Here is a 24466-nt window from a genome sequence, read left to right as displayed (position 1 = left end):
TGTCGTAACCTTACGACGCGCGTGTTAATGACACGCAATACGTATCAAGAAAGCCCCTATCAAGAAAGGCCATGTCATAAATGAAGATGACACACATTTTTGCGTATCATAATTTTAAATGTTTAAAAAAATATTATTTATGGATTTACTAATTTTCAAATTAAATAATACATTAAAAATCTCACAATACAAAATAAAATATCATAAATAACAAAGATAATTCATTTCACTAATATGTCATATACAAATAATTATTCCAAAAGTGAGTAAACGTTATAAAAAAAATGAACTCATTTATATACAATTGCATCATCTAGCTTACTATGTGCCAACAACTCTCTGTGTGTTTACTTTTGCTTGAGTCTCGTTTCCTCCAAAGCTTCTAGCCATGCCAACAACTATATATGTACATTTCCAAATCATCTGGAGTTAGATGGATATCAGATATTGATAGTCCTTTACTAGAAACAGGCTTCACAAAGTCGCTAAGACCGTGCCTGCAAATTACAAATCAGACATCCATCAGGTTCATATTAACTGTCTATCTATGCAAAAGTCTTATAAATGAAATAATGCCCTCTCAGCCTAAAAGATTAGAATGTCCAATGAAGTAGTTATCTACCTACTTGATGGGCTATGCTGAAAATCTGCTTTCGATTGCAGAAGTACCAACAAGTGACTGTATCACAAACATATAAACTTCTTAAGCCTGCCTGCTACTGCTAACAAAATAATTGTTTAGGGTTTAATATTGTATTGTTTATAATTGTACATGCGCAAGATAAGACCTATTACCATTGTTTCTCCACTTCGTGACTGATCTACAACCTAAATGTCATGTGTTGTTATTGTAGAGATGTAACTTTTAACTTTTTTTCTTGAAGGGAAGAGGAAATGGAAAATGACAGACATACAGGGAAGCCATTGTGACTGTTAGTCCTCAGAATAGCGGCTACATCAGCAACTTTCACCACACGAGTGAAGTAACAAACCTATCAACTTTAACCAACAGCCTAAGGAAGGTAAATGGTCAAACCTCAAAACTCAAAACTAAAACTTGTTGTACTCATCAATTTAATTATAATTGTAACTTGTAAGCAAAATAAAAAAAAAACTTACTTTTGATATGAGGAGAACAAGCATGATAAGAGGTAAGAGCTTTAAATTATTTGTAATTTCAACCATAATAACACAAAGTGAGACTGCCATTCTCATTGAACCTCCTACAAACAAGGCAGCTCCAAGCAAAGCATATCTATGAGGTGTCAATTATAAATTATCAACTGGAAATAAATATATATATATATATATATATATATATATATATATATATATATATATATATATATATATATATATAACTATAAAGAAAAGATAAAAGATGAGTGTGAAGTGAACTCACATTCCTTCTTCAATGTTGAGCTTTTCATAGAGTCTAACAACAAACATGCCAACAAGGTGTCCATATGTAGATCCAATCATTATACCTGGAACAAATTGGCCAGCTGGAACAGCAGTACCAAATGTCACCACAGCTAAACCATAAAACATAACCTGAGGAGGAGCAACACACATGCAAAACAATAACAGATTTAACACTCTCATCTTTTAATTTAGTTAGCATTGTATTTGTATATCATCGATCTTAGATTTGTAATTTGTTTGTTTGGTTACTTTTTCTCTTTTACTTAAAATTCAATACTTTTCATTCAAGCTTCTTTTTTAAATGTTAAAACTACAAAAAAAATAGAAACTGTCTTTCACAATACCAAAAACTATAACTGCAATAATTAATGAATTCTTATTACAATATGGACAAAATTACCAACCTACAATATGACAAACATCCAAGCATCAAGTTTCATTTTAGAAGGCTTCTTTCTTTATACCAATCTATATCCTATTCCTAATTGCTATTTATTAAATATTACTTTGTTTTCACAAAATGGATGTCGAGTAAAAGTGGAGTTGAGGGATACCAGAAAGGTAAAAAGGCTCGATCTGGGCACTGTACTCATGAATCTCCAACATGTTTGCCATGTGTACACTAGTATCAGGGTAACGATAAAGATATATGCCACATGTCTCCAGAAGATTGCAGGCAATATCTATTTTGTGATGGGTAAAATCGTCCAAACATGCTTGTTCAAAGAAATAGCAACCTACTTTCATTTACTTGCTTATTATAGCATATTTTACTTTCGTTTTCTTTCTTTTACAGATTTTACCTTTAGGCAGCTGAAAACGAGCCCAACTTGTGCGGTTTTGAATTTACAAAGCTCGCCAATAAATCGAATGTTCCTGATCTTTGTCTCGATGTTCATTTGATCCTGTTGTGTATTTATTTTATTTAATGATGAGGATAAGTGATTTGTATAGTTGAAAAAAATATGCTATTATCATAAGTGCATTAAGAAGAAGAAAACCTTTTTATTTATCAGAGAGTTGAATTCTTCTTCCAAATACAGCAAGAGCATAGAAGGGACATCCTTCATACAAGTTGACAGTGTGGCAACCATTCGCGAATAGTAGGGTAGCAGTTCCAGAGATGTTCTGGGCACGTTGAACAAAGCGCGTACGAGTTTTTTTGTGGGAAGCTTTTGAATTTAAATAACAAAATTCCACTTGAATTTTTTTTAAAAGTAATTATAACAAAAAACCTGTTTAAAGAATTGAAGTAGAGAGAGTCTGTAAGGAAATTTTATGTTATAGAGGGAAGAGGACTTACAGTCAGTTGGTCAATTAAGCCACGGCTCACACAGCCAGGAAGCCTCTGTATTAAGCCGTCTAAGTTGGTTCCTTCAGGACCTCGAAGCTTCTCTTTTTCAATTTCAGCTTTTATTTCATCATCTTTTTCTTTTTCTTTTTCTTTTCCTTTATCTTTTTCGTCATCATCTTTCTTTTTCTCACTTACAGATGTCTCTGCAGTGTCTTGGGCAACAATCTGATCAGACTCAGGTGTTGTTGAGTCCTGCATAATATATTTATTTCATGTCAATTAAAAACTTTGTTACTATTTTTTTGTTAAATGAACTTACACTTGGTTGATCTGATGCTTTTGATGACTGATCATTCCCTTTTTGCTCTACTTCTCCCAATAACACAGCAAGAACAAACGCCCTAGAAACAAAAAAATGTGTTTTTTTCTCATTATTACAATTTGTGGTTTTAAAATGTATTATAATAAACACTTGCATACCTGAGATTAGGTAAACATTCATAAAAACTTTTTGTATCTTCATCATCCCACAAAGCTTCAGCAACAGAAGCCTATTTTCCGATACCAGGTGATGAGACATCATCACCTGTTGTGAGCCTCGTGTGACCATCCTCTGGCATCATAGGTGGTTACATATCAAGTTCTTCTGCTAACCTAATCTCACCAAAAATTTGAACAAAATTAAATATGTATATGTAAAAAAAAGATATATAAATAGTAAATATTTTATTTTTTTTACTTACATAGAAACACCTTGATAAAGTTGGTCGTAATGGATATCATCAACTATAGCATCTTATGCAAAAACTTATCCACAAGTTAAATTCATGAAACAGCAATGCTGCATTTTTAATTCATTTAGTTGTGTATTATAACAAAACATCATACTTTCAATTATTTTCTTATCAAGGCAATGTGATTGAAAAATACATGTAATCATAGCATTGTTTATTTATTAGGGCATCATATATTAAATTCCTCAACCACACACAGGGACTCTCATTTATTCTGCCTTCTTGGGTAACACAAAAAGTTAGAATTTGTTTTCCCTAATACATGATGCGTCTTCAGTCTTAACACATACCAATGTGATAGAGATTTTAGTTAGAACAGAATCTTGCAGTTGTATACGCAATAAGGTAATGAAATGCAGTCCAGGCAGGCGTCATAGGGACCTTACACTAGTTGAATGGAGCTCCACAAAACCTGAATCATTATTGTCCTGCACATAAAAAGTTGTAATTTCTCATAAAAAAAACTCAATGGCATAATAAATATATTACATATACAAAAGTTAGATTGAGATACCTCAAATATCAAGTCCTTTCTGGTGATCATGCCAATCACACGAGAAGCACGTGGATTGTAAGGATTTTGTAAACCAATAGCAGGAGGTGGGGGGGGGCTGATCGGGAGTGGTTCTTCAGTACGTGGGTTATAAGAGAACCCAATTCACAGGTTGTCAAGGCGAAAACTGCTACTGGCAGTGGTTCTTCAGTATCTAGACCACTTGGATTACAGACCATGGAACCTTCAAGATTCAGCTGAAGCTGCAGATGTGATGCCAAAAGAACTTGTGTTCTAAAATAACACATATTAAGAAAAAAAATCAGAATTTTTAAATATATAATATAGAAATATAATACACACAACAATTTATAACCTGATTAGATTCTCATTTAGCCTTTGGACTAGAGACTCGAGCATTAGCATTGGCCACCTCATTAGCAAACATGTCCTCTTAAATATTCTTCATATTGATAATCATAGTTTTTTTTAGTTAATCCAGAGCTTTTTTAGAAAATCGATTCCATGGTGGAATTAGAGATGTTTCCTTGTCCATCTCCTTCAATGCCTAGAGTGACCATACCCCAGCTTCAATAACATGCCAAATAGAGTTTCTGCTTTGGTTGTCAAACCTACAGCAACAATAAAGAAAGATGTCAAAATTAATAACTAAGGGTATCCTTAATTAAAACAAAATACATTTCACCATCTTTGATGAGATTGTTAACAAGCTGAATAGTTGCTAACCAGCCATCACAAATAAACATTGATTTAGTAGTAAAACAGAACCTAAATTCCAAGTCTTGTAGTTCAATTATCTTGTTCTCGAGTCCTTTTGGTGCATATCGACAGGCAAGGTAGCCAAAAGTAGTCTCATCTGGGTGAAAAGCTAACATAGACATTATGGCAAACACCTTGTGGGCATGCATCAGTAACTGACCTAACAGAGACTGATTCGTGTTCATGGCTATACCCTCCAAAGCAGCTTTATGAGTAGACAAATTAAGTATGTGATATATCACCAATAGTTCTGATATTACATAAGGAAATGATAAAGTAAGAGAAAGAAACCTAGGGTACATACATGGAGAAGAAGAGAATGATATTCAAACATGTGGCCTCTTCCATTTTCGTTTCCTAATTTCCGATGCTTCTAATCTGACCATGAACCTCCGACTTTTAATCCCAAATCTAACCTTCAACCTTTGATTTATGATCTTCAACCTCTAACTTGAGCCCTATAGTTTCGAAACCCCAGAACCGACCTTTCGAGCTTGACAACTTTTACGATTATTACAAATCTATCGGCCTTGCAAGAATGTCGGAGTACCCAGAAGTCGCTAAGATTTCACAAAAGCGATTAGATTTCATGGATAAGTTTATCAGAGAAAAATCTGGAACGAGTCAGTACCAGACAGAAGAAGAATCAGAATCTGAGGAAGAAGAAGAAGAAGTAGCTAGGTCGCCGGAGCCGGAGAGCAAAGAAGGGAAACTGAGTCAGGATGATGTGTTGAACTTTGGAGACGGTGGTCAGACGGTGGAAGAGTACGTTAATAAAGTCGGATTAGCTTTCTATGATGGTGGTCCGGCGAACCGCCAACCATCTCTACTTGGTGGTTTCAGTCCATAGGTTCTCGATGATATGTACCAACAAGCAAGGCAAAACTCCGGGAACATAGCTTCCAGAAGTACTAGTAGTGTCGCCGGGTAGCCATCTGACCCGTTCTCAGCCTCGATTCCGGTGGCAGCACCACCGTATGTGCAGATGTTAGTGGAGGAGCAGATGATGTGGCAGCAATATCAAAAAAAATGGATTGCAAGATCATAGGTAAACACACACACACACATGCCTTTAAGTGAAGTAGGTTTGATACACAGTGTAGTGGAAAAGGTTATACATTTTTAAGCACCTAAAACACAGTTGTTGATATATGGAAATGGAAGCTCGGTGTGTTTCTTTATGGAAACCCCTAATTGCATTCCAACTGTAACTAGGGTTTTCCAGAGACCTTGCACTATTGGGGACAAAAAACCTTAAAATCACGGGCGTTTTGAGTGTGAGGAGTCGTAGAACCCCAATCGTCAACTCCATGAGTTCAGCTCCCTGATTGCAGAATGTGTATGAGTCAATGAGTAAAGAAAATGCATAACACCAGTCCTTATAGTGGATTACAACACTGAGATAAAGATTGGAAACATCAAAACAATCGTCATCGCGAGGCATATGATCACGAAAGCAGAGCAATTATGCTATGAAGATGAAGGCCCTAGGGCTTTTTCTTGGTAATTGGAGGAGGCGGGGGGTTTAATTTTTGGGATCCAATAGGCGGGTGAAATCCCGCTTAAAACGCGTGTTTCATTAAAAAATTATAAAGTAACACATTTAGATGACACACATTTTATGAAAGGCGCCCTCCGTATTTTCATTTTTTTCTTTTTCTGACACTAATTTTAGGGCCCGCACAAATGTGTGTCCTCTTTCCTCCATATTTTGCAAAACTGACATTCTTTTTTAGGGCATGTACAAATGTGTGTCCTCTATCAGCGCGTGTCATTGTTTGCGTGTCATTAAAGGGTTGTTTTCTAGTAGTGTGCAGTCCACAATGGGGATCAGCTCTACTTTGAGAAGTGTGATAGTACAAGAATACTTGTAAGATGTGGGAAAAGAAATGAGGATAATGGTTGCCCTTTCAGACTGTATGCCTCATGGATGTTCAATGAAATATCTATTCAAATCAAGACTTTAGAAGTGGGCCAAGGATCAAATTGAAGTTAAATTGCAAATAAACCTAAGGTGAAGCTTAAAGAGATGATTACTGACATCAGACAAAGGTTTAGGTGTGTTGTGTCTATAGGTCAATGTCGTAGGGAAAAGAAGTGGGCTAAGGAGCTAATTGAAGGTAAATTGACTGAACATTATGCTAGGATATGGGATTATGCACAAGAGTTGTTAAGATCTAATCCAGGATCTACATGTAAGGTGTGTGTAATTGTCAATCCAAATGGGATAAACTATTTTCATAGGTTTTATATTGGTTTCAAAGCTATATATGAAGGCTGGAAAAGAGGGTGTAGAATAGTTATTGGTTTGGATGGGTGCTTTTTGAAGAGAGCAGTAAAGGGTGAGTTGTTGACAACCATTGGTAGAGATGCCAATAATCAGGTCTACCCAATTGCTTGGGCTATTGTGCATGTTAAGAATAAGGCTAACTGGAGATGGTTCCTTGAGCTTCTAAGGGATGATTTAGATCTTGATAGTGGAAGAGGTTTGGTAGTGATATCAGATCAACACAAGGTAAAATTTTACATACTTTTCCTCTACTTAATTGCATAAGTATCTTATTACATATTTGTCATCTATTAAACTAATTAAATGATTGTCTTGTAGGGTCTGCTTGAATCTGTGAAAGATATACTGCCTCATGTTGAACACTGGAATTGTGCTAGGCACATTTATGCCAACTTTAGAAAAGCTTTCATAGGGTTGGAATATAAGAAGTTGTTTTGGGCTGCTTCTATGAGTTGCACACAAGGTGACTTCAAAAGGCATATGGAAAGCATCAAGAAATTGAACCCTTCTGCATATGAATACTTGATGTCAAAGCAACCAGAAACATGCAAAGAGGATGATATTCTCCCTGAGAAGATACAAATAGGACCTGAAGACATTGCTAATATGCTAGAAGCTGGTTATAGCATGGCAGAAATAGAAGCTATGCCAGGGGTACAAGTAGAATTTGATGATTCCCCACCAGCTGAACTAGTAAGACCTATTATCTTTTATTAATTAACAAATTTTCTAGTGATTTTTATGAACTATCTATATCTTTTTACACTAGGATGTAAATGATTTCATTGATGGTCATCATTCTAATGATGATGTTGGTCCAGATAGTGGAGTTGAAGGTGTTGGAGATGAAGCTATAGGTGATGGTGATGGAGAAGTTCATGGTGCTGGATTTGATCATGGTGCTGGATATGAAGCTATTGGTGATGGTGATGAAGAAGGTCATGGTGGTGGAGATGTTGATGATGGTGATGGACCTGAAGGTGATGGTGATGGGCCTGAAGGTGGTGTTGAAGAATTGGGTGATGATGAGGAAAATCAGGATGATGATGGACATGAGGTTGTCCCAATGGTTAGGAGAACAAGGAAAACATCTGATAGGATTACCAAGATAAAGCTAAGTAAGGGTGTCTATGACAAAAATGGTGGTGGTTCTTCTTCTGGAAAGCCAATCAACTTGGAGTAGTTTGTTAGCAAGAATGGGGGATGGGGGTGTAGTGGGAATGGTATAGGTTGCCACTTTTGTAAGCTTTTTTTTTTGGCATTTTGATTGCAACATGCATCCAATTGTTACCATTTAGGTTGCCTTTTTTGTGCATTGTTTAGGCATTTTAGTACAAATGGATGGCTGTTACATATTGGTACTATATGTAATGGATACACGTCCTTCCATATTATGTTCAATCTTTTAGAATAGTTACCATTCACTAATTGTTTCTGCAAATTCATACCAATTATCATTTTAATTAAACTTGTACTACAAATTCATACCAATTACACTTGTAATGGATACATATTGGTAGTATGTAATTAAACTTGTACTACAAATACATACCAATTACCATTTTAATTCAATCTACTCCAAATTCATACCACTTGTTACATTTACTGAAATTACAATTATTACCATTCACCAATTGTTACCATTCAACAACTTCTACTCCAAATTCATACCACTTGCCATTTTTTGTACTCCAAATTCCATTGCAATTAACATCCATTTACTGCAATACCAACTTGTACTCCAAATTCCATTTACTGAAATTAATCATACAATATTGCAATTAACCAACTTGTACTCCAGTTAACATCTATACATTACAAATTAACATCCATACATTGCAAATTAACTTCCATACATTACAAATTACATCCTAACATTACATATACCTACCAAAGTATCAAATACCATCAAAAGCTACATATTTCATACCATCAAAAGCTACATATTTCAAGATCACAATACTAGTGGCATAACAACCAACCACAATTAAATCTTGTATACTACTAGAACAAGCATGAATAATATAGCCCCTAACAAAACAAAAACCTCCTTCATTTGTCGCTGCTCTGTAATCCGATTTGACTCTGGCATCATATCTTGTTTTTGAACTTCTTCATCGACAACACATCTGAAAAACCCACAACCTCCTTCTTCCTACATATTTACGTCAGTGCATAATACCCTTACTGCAATCCTACTAAAGAAAAGGGAAAATGATTTTACCTTATAATTAGGGCAGCCCCAAAATTTCTTTCCTGGATTTTTTGGTGTGCGTGAAACAAACACATTGCATAAATCTTCACACCAACACTTCACTTCGATCTTCTTCTTGAATCGTGAATTCACATTTGAGCTTGATTTTGTAGAAGATGTTGGCATTTTGCGTGGGAGAATACTGCGGTGCGAGAGGATGCAAGAAATAGGGGGAGAGGGAAGGGTTATGTGGGAGAGCGTTATAAAATGGGGCCCATATTGTTTGACATGTCACCTAAAGTGCCAAATCAGCACATGGATAACCGGCTACTAAGGTTCCAACCTGTTAAATGATATATTTGATACATTTAGTGAAAGTATTCGACATTAATACCCTAAAAACTCATCCAAGGGTAAAACCAACATTTTTTGGAAAACTTAAGGGCTTGTATGAGAATTTCCCTAAATAATATTATTAAATATTATATGATTATGAAGGTTGAGTTCTAACAGATAGTTTTTACTAGAATTGAAGTAAAACTATGTTTAGAATCGTTCAGAAAGTGATGGGAAGTCTTATGAGATTCCGATCAAAAGTTAACTATTGAAATTAATGAAACTATAAAGTTGAAAATAAGTAAAATTTTATTATTGAAAGTTGTAAAGAATCTTGTTAGAAACATTTAGGCAAAAACCTCATCGAAATCCGAACTATAATTAATAATTTATGACTCCTTAAAGTTTTGCGACAGAACCGGCACGACGCCGTATGACGTAAAAAGTGAGTTTTCCATAAACTAATTTTTAGCCTTTGTGATCTAAATGAAAGTCTTAGTATTCGTTAAACCGAGATTTTTCATAAAAAGAACATCCAAATCTGACTTCGTATGAGGAAGTTATGATTTTTCGAAGTTTCAGTATATAGAAGTAGACAGCTAAAAACTCAAAATAAAGATCGAGTGATTTTTAGCCGACACAACCTAAACGAGAATCGAAGGTCTTATTAGTAGTAGTACAACGGTAAAAAGACAGACAAAAACGGACGTCAGATGAAGAAGTTATGAATTTTTAACGGACTTATCTTGTCCCGGGCTGTTAAACATATAACTTTAAAATTTAATTGAAAATTAGCCAATGGATTCTAAAAGAAAGTTGTAGAGTATGATCTCACCTACGCATGGATATAAAGAACGTAAAAAACGGAGCTCGTATGCGAAAGATATGAATTTTTGAAGTTTATGGCCCAAATATCAAGACTAATCCGAGGAGGTACGCCCCGCGTTCGCATGGCAGGGCCTCAGATTGACCACGTCACCGATCTTCGCATGATGGCCACGTAGCGGACATGTCCAAGCCAAGTTCCCTTCCTTTGGATCATCGGACGCGTGTCTCGTACGCTTCGCGTAGTAAGGTGCTTCGGACCCTATAAAAGGGATGCGAGGTTGCCCGTATTTTGGTTGCCATTTTTCAATCCCTTTCACTCTAAAACCCCTCTCTAGCCTACTTTTAACCCCCGAAGCCCTAGTATCATCCCCGACACTTGAAGCAAGTCCCGACGCTCCGAAGTTCCCGAGAAAATCATATTTTCAAGTTGAAACTTTGCGCAACTAAATCCCAGTTTTCAACTAAAATCCTCGGTTTCGTCACAGAAAGTCATTTTTAAAGTCGAAGTGCTGCCCAAGTTATCATTTATTCCTTCGGTTATTTCACGGTGAGTTCAATATAAGGACAACTATATGTTATGTGTTATATATTCAATGTACTTTTCTGTGTTATATCGGATTTATGCCTTTGGCCATGTAGAGCATGACTTGTATAATTTCTGGTATTGGCTTTGTGCCTTTGTCCATGTAGAGCATGACTCGTATAACTTCTGGTATTGGCATAGGGCTATGTAGGGCTAAAAGCCTGTATATTCTAGCAAAATGATAATCCGAAATTGTATTTTCTGTGCCATTTGGGCTGAAGCTTATTGATGTATATCAAGTTGAAATTATTATGTCTCATTGATTGTAAATCATTGAATCAGATTGATGGTTGATATAGAAAGCCTATCATATGATATACAAATGTCTTTGTTGTTCTTTGTCCCTCTTTGCTTCTGTCATATTGATATGTATATGGAATAGCGTTATATTGTAACTGTTATTAAACTCACTAAGTGTCACTCACTTATCCCTCTCAATGTTTAATCTATTGCAGGTGATAAGCATCCAATATAGTCATGTACTGGTAGAAGACATAAAATAAATAATATTATAGCTTTTGTATTTAGTGTTTAATTTCCTGGGAAGTTATGTAATATATATATATATATATATATATATATATATATATATATATATATATATATATATATATATATATATATATATATATAATTTTGTAAAAATTCTTAATAGTTGATTTGAATCCAGTATATGTAATTAAACTATCAATGTAAAATATTGTTTTATGAATATGCATGTAGCATGTTTTGGAGTAACAATGTCTTTAGTATGAAATTTTGGGTCTTTCACAAACACACCCGAGAGTGTGCCCGAATCCCTCAAACCATGCCTCTGATACCAACTTGTAACACCCAAAAACATGGTCCCAAAAAATTGTTTTTAATAATAGAATAAATAGTAATTCCAACAACATCCAATCATCTCAAGTAAAAGACCAATGTATTAATTGTCACAAAATCAGAGTAAAGCATCATGTGTGGAATCCAATGGTGCGTGCAATGTAGTGATCCCGAGCTCTTCCCTCTAGAACCAAAAGTATCTGAAACATAAACTGAAAACCGTAAGCACAAAGCTTAGTGAGTTTCCCCAAAATACAACATACCAAAATACAGTGGGCCCCACCCAGTCATCAGGCCTCGTCCGGTCATCAGGCCCCGCCCGGTCATCGAGCTGAGCTCGGAAAACATATAAACACATACATATGTAATATACATAGCATAGAGATAGTCATCAGGTTTGCCCGACATTGGACCTTAGTCCAATAACATATAAACATAGGTACATGCAAGAGTCACAAAGACAACTAGCATTCTATCAGCATAACATAAACATGGGTCGACATTGGTGCCTTTGACCCGCTAAACCTGGTAAGGAAACTCACCACAAATGCTAAAAGATGACAGGATAAATCCCTGGCCCCGGAAACAGCTCTACTCAACCCCTAAACAAAAACAATTCCATAGATACCAATCAAAATTTCAAAACTCCTTAAAGGTCAAACTTGGTGAAAGTCAAAGTCAAAGTCAAAATCAATGCTTCGAGTTACTCAACTCGTCGAGTTATCCCACAACTCGTCGAGTTTCCATCATTTTCTCGTAAACAAGTCTCAGACTTTCTTATAGCTTCTTAGATCTCATTATCATCTTTTATTGAGCTTTTGGTCCAAGAAGCTTTATCTTTGGGATATGGACGTCCCAAGTGAGTGAACCATCAGATCTGGAATCATTAAGGGCTTTCATGGCATAAAGGTGCAAACTTTATGGTCATTGAAGCCCCATGCAAGCCACAAGATGTTATTTTTGGCCTTTTAAGCTCCAAAAGGCCATGCATGGAGTGAAAGGTGGAAACTTTACATGTTCAAATGATGTATAAGGTCTGGATCTCTGTTTATATGCTTTTGTTTGGAGTATGGATGACTTGTAGACCAAGATCTAAGTCCTAAAGAGTTAGGGTTTGAGCCAAACCCGTCAAATGAGGGTATTAATGGGTAAAGTTGGACATTAATTACCCTTAAAAGGACGTTTTCAGTGTGCATGAGAAGCAAGAAGCTTAGATCTGAAGTGTAGGGTCTTAATCCGTCAAGATGGCCCAAATAGACAGAGAAACTCATCGACTCCATAGAAGAACTCGACGAGTTGAGTCGATTTGTCCCGATTCTTAACATCGATTCCTACGTATAACTATAACCTTTAAAAAAATAATTCATTGATTTTCTTAGGTACTTTCCATCGGATGTCCTATAGATCGACCTACATCCCTAGTTGGTCGAAAAAGCATTGCTAAATTAGGGTGGTTTCCCTTACGGGTAATACATCGGTTTCACAAAAGATTTATTTCCGAAATTTTATTGAGATGTCCTAAACTGGAATATTATGAGTTTTGTAGATGAAAGATACTAAACCATACATATACATCCTCAACAACTTACAATGTGACATTGTTATATCGTTATGTCTCATCTTATCAAATCAAACAAAACGATAATAACAATTATCAAATAATATTACAACTAGAACTTTTACAGTTTACAACAATTTCAATATTTTCGAAGTGCATTTTGAAATGAAAGGTACTCTAAATGGAAACCACCACCGATGATTAGACATGCAGTCTTCATAGTAAAGAACCTGTTTCTTGGGCCGAAAGAGGTATCTAGAACCATACGTTGACCGAAATATATCTTTCCACAAAGGAAATTGCAACGTAGCAAATAAGAGAACTGGCATAGTAGCAAAAAAGGCAATAAGAATCGGTATCCACTTCAAATCCTTATGATATAAAACAAAGAAGCTGACACTAAAAGCAATCATCATGGTTGTTATCGAGAGAAAAAGCGTCGCTAAACCTATCATAAGCTTTTTGGGTAACGATTCCAAGAAATCACGTTCAGCATAACGTGATGTGAGGATAGATAAGAACATGAGGATTGAAGCTGAAGATGAGAACAAAGACACAGCATCTGACACTACGAAAGCTATAAAGGTTCCTTTTCGTTTGAAGTAAGGGATTCCATCATCCTGATTGTATCCACCTGGCACTGTAAAAGCTGCAGCAAATACTATGGTGGCAATAAGGGCGGCAACCACCATACATTGACTAGCGGTGTCTTTCATCCAGTCCTCACCTTGTTTGACTAACTCTTTGTGTTCTCTGGTGAATAATTCGTGTGGTGTTAGGCCTTCTTTGTTCCTTCGTTCCCGATAAGAAGGTGGAATCATGTTCTCTACTTCCTATAACATAAATAGAGTATAGATCAAGTAACAAGCATTTAAAAATTAACATCAGTTGAGTTGAGGAGGAAATATAATTGTACCTTAAACCACAATAGTTCACGTTGCATCTGTAAAGCAACTCCCGACACGTCCTCAAGTCGCTTTTTCTTTGCACTCTTCCCAACTAAATGCAACATATTATTGTCATTTTTATCTTTGAGAGGAGTTATGAGATCTTTCATTGAGCCTATCTCGTATAATAAGTTGTAGATACCCTCGTGACGATGTTTAACAGCAGTGTGAAATATACTTTGATTGTTATCATTTACTTTCCATATCAAATCAGGATATTTACGTATAAGCTCGATGATAAATCTTGTATTCCCCATTTCTGCAGCAACAAATATTATTCGAGCAGAGTACTTTTTAGTTGGATTTCCCCGAATTTGTACATTCGGACGAATTACAGGGGGAGAATCTTTGATTAAGTTTCGGATTTCAAATGGCATTTTGTCAATTCCATCAGAAATTCGTTTTAGTAGTTCAAAAGTTTGTTCCTCTTTGTCAGAGGGTGATTTGTCATCTGGCTTAACAGGAGGATCAGGGGGCCCTCTGATTATGGCATCAATTTCGTTCCTTGGCTTCTCAGAAATATTTTCCCAAATGAGTGTGAGTAATTCCAATGCTTTTGCTTTACTTTCCCTTTCTAGAACTTGCTTCTTTGGATTAATCACTGTAACAATATATAAGATATTAACAAGTGAAAAATGATGGATGATGAATCAAGGAGTAGAGATGCTTTGGTTACCCCAATTGAAGGTTTTCTTAAAGATATTAGATTCTGTTTCAGCAAATATATCAGCCTTTTTAGCTAAAACACCAAGCACACTTCCACTACTACGAAGGTCTGGATGCTCTTGCACTATCCTTAGTGCAATATCTAGAAAATATTTGAGATTCTGTATGAGGAAAAATGGTATGAAAAAAAAAGTAACAAGATAAAAAATGAAAAGAAGAAGACATACCAAACATATCAGTCTCAACACATTTCAGAAGAAGCCAACCACGGTTTTGTGGTGTCCAACAATCATCATGCAAATTCTGGGAATTATCATACAGAAACTTCACCACCTCATAATGTCCAAACAAGGCAGCCATGTATAGTGGAGTCATTTGTTGACTACCAGTGATTGCAACCAAGGCTTTGTTCTTTTTCACCATAATCTTAACCATTTTAACATTTCCAGCTGCAGCTGCTAAACAGAGGGCAGTGTTGGAACTGTTGTTTTCAAGTTCCAGGTCTGTCTTTTCCATGTATTCTATCAGATTTTCCACGAAGTCTTCAACCTGTTTGGTGCTTTTTGCTGATGCAGCAACATGAAGTGCTGTTTCGCCATTTTCAGTGATACTATACCTTACCAACTCGAGCCTTTTATCAAGAATGGCTTTAGCAGCTTTCCAATCACCTTTAATTGATGCTTCATATAGAGGGATACCAGTGGTGATGTAATCTTTTCTAGGTCCTTTAAAGCAGTGTAATACAATGTTAGTACACCACACATCCAAGGATAATTGCATTATTCTTTAACACATTATGGTTATCTCTACTAACATATTATAAATGAGAACTGAAAATCAATTCCATCTTAGTTAAAGTACGCTTTCTATGAAATAACAAGGGATCTTATCTGAAATTTCTAAAAAGGGAACAGTATTACCCTTCGATTGTTGATTTTAACCTTTTTTTATGCAAAGTTTCCTAATTTTCTCCGAGGAGACTAGTGGAAACAGAAACGGAAAAGGTATGTACAAACTCTTTTCTCAACCATCGGCAAGCCTGGAGCATTAGTTCATAGAATCATAGGAATCGCTTTATTTTCGATATGAAATCTGGTGTATAATAGCAGTATATGTAACGAATTGAAGGAGTAAAGTGGGTAGCAGAAGTTACCATTAAGTAGATCTGGACACGGTTTTGTGTGAGTTTGTGAAGCAACATTAATTTTGATATCCTGCTGCTTATGCTGACTTAATGACTTCTCCTCGTCGATTGAGGCTAACTGTACACTTGGTTGAGCCATCTGCAAGGGATGATTAAAAGCCTAATTGCTTGACGCCATGACCAGAAAATCAGAGGATTTGGTGCAGCTGATAATGCCTCTGTGTCAGCAAGTGATTATTACTTAAGTGAATGAATTTGGGAAAAAAGACCTTGCGGAGATCATTTGAACATGTAACTATTCAAGCGTTGATTTATATACAGCGAATTTCTCTTTCTTTAGTCAACGTCAATCCTTTCCAATCTAAAACAACTGTTAATCGCAGAACTAATTAAAAAAAATATCATTATATTATTTATATATATATACTCCACTTACATATATTAAAAAAAAATCACACATATACACTCACCCCACTCACTCTCCTATTGTTTAGTTTGACATTTAATTGTTTTCCGTGATATATTATTAAAAAATAATATTTTAAAATGTTAGATTTTTTTTTTAATCTTAACGTCCGTTTTCCGGGTAATGTTTTTTTTTTCAAGTTTAATTTATTAAATATAAATTTTGAGGATTTTCGGTGGGCCACGACGTGGTGGTTGAGGCCCCACGACGTGGCATCGTCTAATTAAGATTGTATAGTCGTGAAGCGCTATAATGTGGCAATGCCGTTGATACGATGTGGCGGCTATTTTGGTGCAAAGCCTTAAGATTGCAGAGTCGTGAAGCGCTATAATGTGGCAAGGCCGTTGACACGATGTGGCGGCTATTTTGGTGCAAAGCCTTAGATCTTCAGGTTTGTGTCCTATTTAATGACACTAAGGTGTTGTTTGTTTTTTCGAAGAGAAAATGCGTAAAATCTGTGGACCACCTCTACAATCCTCTGTAGCAGAAGAGGTGGAACAAATGGTTGCAGCATGTAATAAAAAGTATGTTTTTTAACGTCTACAGACTGCTGCAGTAAGTTAAACTAAGGCGTGAAGAGGTTTGAATCAGTTGGTTTAGTGCTGCGCCACGCAGCACACGCGCAACAATTTTTAAGTTAGAAGTCTTCTGAAAAACAAAAAGTTGCGAAGGGCTAAGTACTGCCCTTGTGCTGCGCGGCGCAGCAATAAGTGGTCTGAAGTGGTTTTTTTAAAAAAAAAACAAACAGCACCTAACTCCTAGGGTTGCTTTATTTGACAACTTCCACCCTCTAAGACCTTACCACATCCAAACCATAGCCTTCATATGTGTGTTTTGAGTGTGTGAAACCACTTTTATGAAGGTTGAAGGAAGAAAAGGTTCATTTTGGTGCTTGTGTGTTTGGTTCCAGCTTAGATCTTGCATCTTCATCACATTTCTGGTCTTTGGAGGTATAAAGTCTTCACCTTGCTCATTAGATCTCTAGATCTAGTTCTAGGTCATTTTATGAGCTTTTTGCTCCATATATTCTTGTTCTTGGAGTTTAAGTGGACTCAAGAAACATTGTGTGCCTTATTCAATTTCTAGACCATGGTCGTCGTTAAAAATGGGACTTTCATGACTTAGTTTAGTGTCCATGCAATTGGCACAACCATTAAGAGCTCAGGGTTTGAGATCTTGGCTTATTGGGATGTCATAATGGATAAAGTTGGAAAGTTTATCCATCAAGACTTTGGGAAGGTTCAGATTTGAGATTTATAGCTCATGGAGTTAAGGATTAAGAACTTAATCCATTAAGCTGTGAGAAACCAGTTCCCACGACATGACAGTCTGCTTGCCATGACGTTGTGGATAGTATCACCACAACTGTTTTGTCGTGTAGCTGCCACGACGTGGCCTATGAGTGGTCACGATGTGAACGTCAGCTGGGGATGACTTTGACCGTTGATTTATTGACCAAGTTGGTTTTTGGTCAACTTGAGGGTTTTAGGGTGTAGATTGAGAGGGTACTTCTATATTGATGATGAGGTGATTCTTAGTACCATTCTTCACTGTCAAAGAGCTGTTGTGTTAGTCTGTTATTTGTAAGGTGAGACTTCTCACTAAATTACCTATGTTATAGTAGGGTGCATGTTAAACTAGTTGAGTCTTATTTGCTAATTGATGTTATGTGTATATATTAAGTTGCTAATAACTCTAGGAATGATGATAGTCTGCAGGGTTTCCGATAACCCATAGGGATGCTGTGAGACCGTAGGACTACTGATAGTCATCAGGACTACTGATAGTCCTAGGGTTGCTGATAACCCATAATTGTTTATTATGTTGTGTTATATGTGGTATTTTGGGGAACTCACTAAGCTTCATGTTTACAGTTGTGGAATTAAATGTGTTTCGGTTGCTTCAGATGATCGTGGGAAGGCGAATGTTTGATTGTACACACTCTTCGATAACATTTTGTGATTTCTCATTGTTATGATACTATGATTTTTGGGATGGTTGTATTTTGATACTTATGGTTTTCTTGACATGGTTTTATGGAAAGAGTTTTTTACCTAATTTAAAAATGAAAAGTTTGGTTGTGAAAATGGAAAATTACATTTATCTATATTTTTGGAATTGATTTGGATTTTATGTTGGGAATCGTATATCAATTGTAAAAAATCAAAAGAGTTTTGATAATATTTGTTAAGTTGTGATACTAGTAGCTTGTTAGGAATTAGATAACACTTGTCATGAACCAAAAGAGCTCTAATACCACTTATCAAGAACCAAAGAGCTCTAATACCACTTTTCAACCTCTCATACCAGTTTGTTGGAAATCTTACAAAACAAATTAAGCACTTCAGACAAAATGAACTTTGAAAAAACTTTCAGAATAAAACATCTAAAAAAACCACAAACGAAAAACTGTAAAATCGAAACACAATATTTAATGTGGTTTGGTCAATATGACCTACATTCACAAGTAAATGAGAGTGAAAGAGAGAGAGAGAGAGAGAGAGAGAGAGAGAGAGTGGAGAGATGATTTTATTAAACTTCCAAGAACAATTACAATCACCCATAAAGGTTTCATCTCGCTTGAGCTCTCAAAACAAAATAATCTCTCTTGCTTACAAACTACTCCAAATGATGTGATCTGAACCTCACAATGATTTGCTCTCGTTTGGGGTCTAACCGTTGCAGGGACGAATCTTCTACTCGAAGGATTATCTGAGCATTCTGTCAACTATAAGTGTTCTGCAACAGTAATGGCCTAGCAATTTTGTTCCCAATGGAGGCATCAAAATAATCAAGGTTTGGAAATGTTTTGTTTGATCTGGAATTCAATAAGGTTTTGGCATGGTAGTGATTATGTGTGGGTGGTCTCTTAGGGAGTCAGACCAATTTGAGACTTCAGATTTCATGTTTCGGGTAAGGTAGGGTGGTTTTCTGCAAGGGATTAAGGATTCGTTCATCATCGGGTTTGGAGAGTTCTGCTAAGGTTGGGATCGGTAGCCATGGGAAGGCCGTTGTATGCTTGGGGTTGTGGTTTCGTTCTTCAGGATGTGTGACGTGCCTGGGATGGTAAGGAATGATTTCGAGGACGAAAACTAATTTAAGTGGGGGAGAGTTGTAACACCCGGAATCTTGAGGAATAATTGTTAAGAATAAATCCCATTTAGAGGGTTGGACACAACGTGTTGGAGGAACCAACACGGCGTGTCTAGATTGGAAGAATCACGGCTTTCATAAAGACCAACACGGCGTGTTATGCCTTAACACAGCGTGTTATTCCTTAACACGGCGTGTTGGCGGCTAGTGGAGAAAACCATAATTTTTAGGGTGGTGCACCTTATATAAAGACCTTAAGTCCTCATGGTTGGCCTTCTTACCAGCCTCCATTGCCATTAAAGCCCCAAAATCGACCCATTAGCCTCTTGGTGATGTTCTTGAGCTATTAAAAAGACTTTCGTGTTAATTTTTTCCTTTATGAATGAAGTAGAGAAGATTGGTGTTGCTTTGCTTGGTGAAAAGGCTTTGGATCTAGAATCATCATCTTGTGGAAAAGCTTTCTGAGGTATCAAATTTGCATCTTGAATTGTATATGTTTAGATCTCTTCATAGTTAGTTTGTTCTACTTTTGGTCCCTTTTTGTGATATTGGACGAGCTAGGTCGTCTAAGGGCTTGTTCTTTAAGATATGAGTTTGTTTTGGTGTCCTTGAGCATAAAGGTGCAAGCTTTATGAGAGTTTTGGTGCCATGCATGCATTAAGTCAATTACTAAGTCTTTTTTAAGCTTAAGAGTTTTATTTAGACATGCATGAACGTAAATTCATATCTATGTTTTGGTGTTATATCTTTACGGATTAAGTGCTTGTTGGTTAAGCTCTTGCATATTTAAGCTTTGTGGTTTTAGTTTGAACCCTTTTTGGTAGTCCCAATGGATAAAGTTGGAAACTTTATCCTTCTTGACCATGTAATGGACTAGATCTGAGCTTTGGAGCTCTTGGAATCGGAGAAAACAACTTATTGTATTAAGTTGTTGAATCTTGGGAAAACACGATGTGTTTACAAGCCAACACGACATCTTGGTTGGGGTTTTCTCAATTATCTGGATGATGGCAAAACAAGGTGTGTCCAAGGGGCAGCACGGTGTGTTTAGTCAACACAGGTTGTTAACTTTAACTTTGACCATAAGTTTGATCAGGGTTGGTCATGGGATATTTTGGGCCATGTTGGAACTTTTAGATTGCAGGTTTTGATGGGTTTTGAGCATTACAACATTCATATGGTGCACATGCAACACTAATTGCTTTAGATCTAAGTTTTTCTTTATTGAACATGCAAATACAAACTCCAAAGCAATAACCCAAGATCTAACATATACATTTCGAAATTCACATATATATTAGGGTTAGAATATTACCTCACTTGTTATATTGTAATAACAAGAACAATCCCCGCTTGATCTTGACTTCTGAAAGCCTAGTGTCCCAAGTGTTTCACCTCTAATGGAGTCACAAACACCTAATGTAAATAATGACTTAGGAGAGAGGTGAAAATCAGCTACTTTAGGGTTTCATAAAGCTTAGGCTGAAATTCCTTATGGAGGGGTTCTATATATAAGTGTAGCTGCTAGGGTTTTCAGGTGGAAACCCCAATTCCTTGCTTAAGGCTTAAGCAGCCCACAAACCCCTTCTTTAGAGCTCTTGGACGAAATCTATAGGGCCTCCCTATAGGATTTCGTCCACTCCACTCTATGGAGTCCATCAGCCTAATTTTGTAACTATCAAACATTTGGAAAATCAGTCCCTCCATTATTAATCAGTTCCTTTAATTCCAAATTAATATTAAACTAATTTTTGATTAATCAGTAATCACTAATTAATAACATAATTTCCCAATAATATATCAATGTTTTAATATATTAATAAATTCATTTTCAGTACCAATTTATTATTCCAAATAATATTAATCTTGTAATATACTTTCTCTCTACTTGTCATCCTGTCAAGTTACATGAGTGAAGGAAACCAAAAAGGACCATGCTCATATTCAAATCAAGTACACACCAAATATAGTTATGGGCTTAGACACCTAATCCAACAGTCTCCCACTTTGATAACTCTAATAACTATTATTGCAAGTATGAATTCAGAATCTGATCAACAATTATCGCTTTCAAAAACCGTTGTCGAACTCTGATCTTATCAGAAGCACGTCCTTTAGATATGGGATCAAATATTCCTCCATTCTACAAGATATCGTATGGACATGAGACATGGATTATAATCATTCTCTCTGTCCAAAGTTTGTTTCCCGACTTCTGATTTACGACGACTGACTCAGACTACAATTGAACACATCAACTTAGTCCAAGCTAGGTCAAGCGCTTAGGGTGTCATCATTAAATCATTGAGGGGCCCACATATATCACTTTTATCCTATTTAGGGTAAAAGGAAAGGATAAACTTCGACTCATATGCTTGTACTATTCACTCATCAAATCACACACAACAATACGTTTTATAACATCAATTTATTGATGCGTTTACCTATTATCAATGCGCAACCGACTTGTAAACAACAACTATATGTCCCCGTTTCAAGAATATAAGATATTAGCATCTCAGAATCACTCGTGATAAAATCCATGAAGTGATTCAAATGAGAGTAGATTTAATCCAATACTCAAATCCTATTTCAGGAGTACTCATGAACACTGCAGCAAACATTTTCTATGTCTAAGCACTTAGACAATCTTCAGTCAGATTCATGACAGTCTTACCTCATTACTTACTTCCAAAGTATGATCGACTGTGGATATTTGAATAATCTTATTATTCGGGAAGTAAAACATGTGAAGTGAAACACAGGAATAACCTAATCCGATATGGTCTCAAAACTTTTAAATATAATTAAAACACTTATTATCTAATCACCATATCGATTAGACCTTACTCATTGTATAATGTTTCGAACAATCCACTCAATATTTGAATTATAACAATAGTCATCCCATGCTCTAATCATGCATAGTATGTTTATGTATTATTCTTATTCTGTGAAATAGATCAATTGAACACATTTCCAATGATGCTCATTTCACAATTTCCTAATCCTTACAAGTGTATGAATACAAAACTCTTTCCACTAATAGAATGTGTTAGAGTCTAACCTTTCATGCAATGATCCTTTTGTAATTTTTAGGCACAAAAGTCACAGAGACTTGGATAATGATATTACAAAACATTCCATTGGAGATTTGTTACAATACAAATCCATGGAAATGAAGTCTCACATTCAAAGAGCATTTATTAAACATCCTTCTTGCATTAAAGTTACTCATTCACACATAGATCTTAATATCTAACTCCATAAGGGAAACAATTCCATATTCCATATGACAATCCATTCTTAATAGACTCCTATCTATTTAGAATTATATCAATATGGTCCATCCAAAATAATATTATACTTCCAACTGTCCACAAGCAACCGATCTTTGGTAAACCTCATATTGTCCTTGACAGTTGTTTAGCAACTTTAGTCATATCCAATTCTAGTCCTTTTTCCCTCTTAAAGCATTAGGCATTTGGAAAAATCAGAACAGATGAATATTATAGCATATGCAATCCATCCTATACTTGAAGCATATGGGATACGATTCATAATAAAGACATGGTACTAAACCAGTCTCTTGCTATAATATTTCCATATATAGAATTTCCTATGTTGAAACATTTCAACATGACATTCATATATTCTCATGACTAAGTTCAATTAAAATTTCAATCTAATCTTTTAGATTGGAAATGAAGTATAAATGCTCTCTCCTTTATAGCGAAATAGTTTTTCAAATTCTGCAACTTTGCAAATTTAGAACTTTGTTTTCTATAAATAACATTGCTAACAAGAGCCTCCATTGCTTCCAGGTTATTGAGCAGCTCACCATATAGATCAATGTACTTTCACTGATCAAGGTGCTTTGCCTTTATACAATCAAATGAGAACTCACAGAACTCACATGCATAGTCAATTTAATTAGAATAGGACAATAGGTACATAAATGAGAATATGTCAACACGATAGGTTGTTAACCTCAGATCGTGTGCTAGTGATAACTAAAAGGTTTATTCTTGATTAGTTCTTGAAACCATTCAAGACAACTTAAGACTCTCACTGACCTCTTGACATATAAGATTCTCTATCAAGGAACATTCCTTGACAAACAAATATTCAAGAGTTAGTGCGGGTTCTTATCAAGAAATACTTCAAATAATTGGTCTTAGTTGGTATTTGTTTTATTCAAAACATCACAACTACCAACTTCAAATGTGCAAGAGTTAGAAAACATTTCTACTCCACATTTCATGAGGTGTTATAAGCCTATTTAGAACATGTCACTCAAGGCAGTTTCTCGAGTACGACTCTAAAACTTGATCTTGGAACGAAGTATGACTCATCTTCTTAATTAACCATTTTAACAATTCCTGATTCCTCTTCTTAGTCATACAAATGCACTAAGGTGTCCTTAGAGGATTAATTGTGAGATGGTTCCATAATCATTAGGATGATCATAAAATACGATACTAAAGTACTCTCCTTTCCTTTCAGATTGGAGAAACTTTTATCTTTCTACCTGATTGATTCTTCCTATTCGTTCTGCTATAAACTGAAACTTTTCAAGGTATTAGAATTACACTTAATCTTGTAAGCATAACCATATTTACTAAACCATTAATAAATCATGACGAATAACCTTCATCATCCTTTGTGGTGGAACTGACCAGTCCACATCAATGTGTACTAGATCCTTCAGTCTTTCACTTGATTCACATATACATGTGAACAAGGAATTAAT

At 35.8% G+C, this 24466-nt stretch overlaps 2 protein-coding genes across 2 annotated transcripts; both read right to left on the bottom strand.

The window, feature by feature from the left end:
* Positions 1–201: 201 nt before the first annotated feature.
* Positions 202–4971, bottom strand: LOC111902592 (uncharacterized). The gene is made up of 14 exons (XM_042899738.2): positions 4713–4971; positions 4590–4638; positions 4383–4469; positions 4150–4300; positions 3200–3270; positions 3039–3120; positions 2729–2971; positions 2427–2597; positions 2229–2330; positions 1403–1554; positions 1120–1255; positions 796–999; positions 623–719; positions 202–497 (listed from the first exon to the last, which is right to left on the bottom strand). Exons 1-12 carry the CDS (start codon positions 4969–4971, stop codon positions 958–960), a joined length of 1545 nt encoding a protein of 514 aa, XP_042755672.1. The 3' UTR covers positions 202–497; positions 623–719; positions 796–957.
* Positions 4972–13377: 8406 nt separating this feature from the next.
* LOC111902553 (protein ACCELERATED CELL DEATH 6) lies at positions 13378–16457 on the bottom strand. The gene is made up of 5 exons (XM_023898370.3): positions 16164–16457; positions 15238–15735; positions 15021–15152; positions 14314–14945; positions 13378–14230 (listed from the first exon to the last, which is right to left on the bottom strand). The coding sequence occupies exons 1-5, from the start codon at positions 16291–16293 to the stop codon at positions 13526–13528; spliced, it is 2097 nt and encodes a 698-aa protein (XP_023754138.1). The 5' UTR covers positions 16294–16457; the 3' UTR covers positions 13378–13525.
* Between the last annotated feature and the right edge of the window lie 8009 nt (positions 16458–24466).

This window comes from Lactuca sativa, chromosome 2, assembly GCF_002870075.4.
Source record: "Lactuca sativa cultivar Salinas chromosome 2, Lsat_Salinas_v11, whole genome shotgun sequence".
Lineage (NCBI taxonomy): Eukaryota > Viridiplantae > Streptophyta > Magnoliopsida > Asterales > Asteraceae > Lactuca > Lactuca sativa.
The sequence above is the reverse complement of the archived record's forward strand: the minus strand, read 5'-3'. Positions and strand labels throughout refer to the sequence as shown.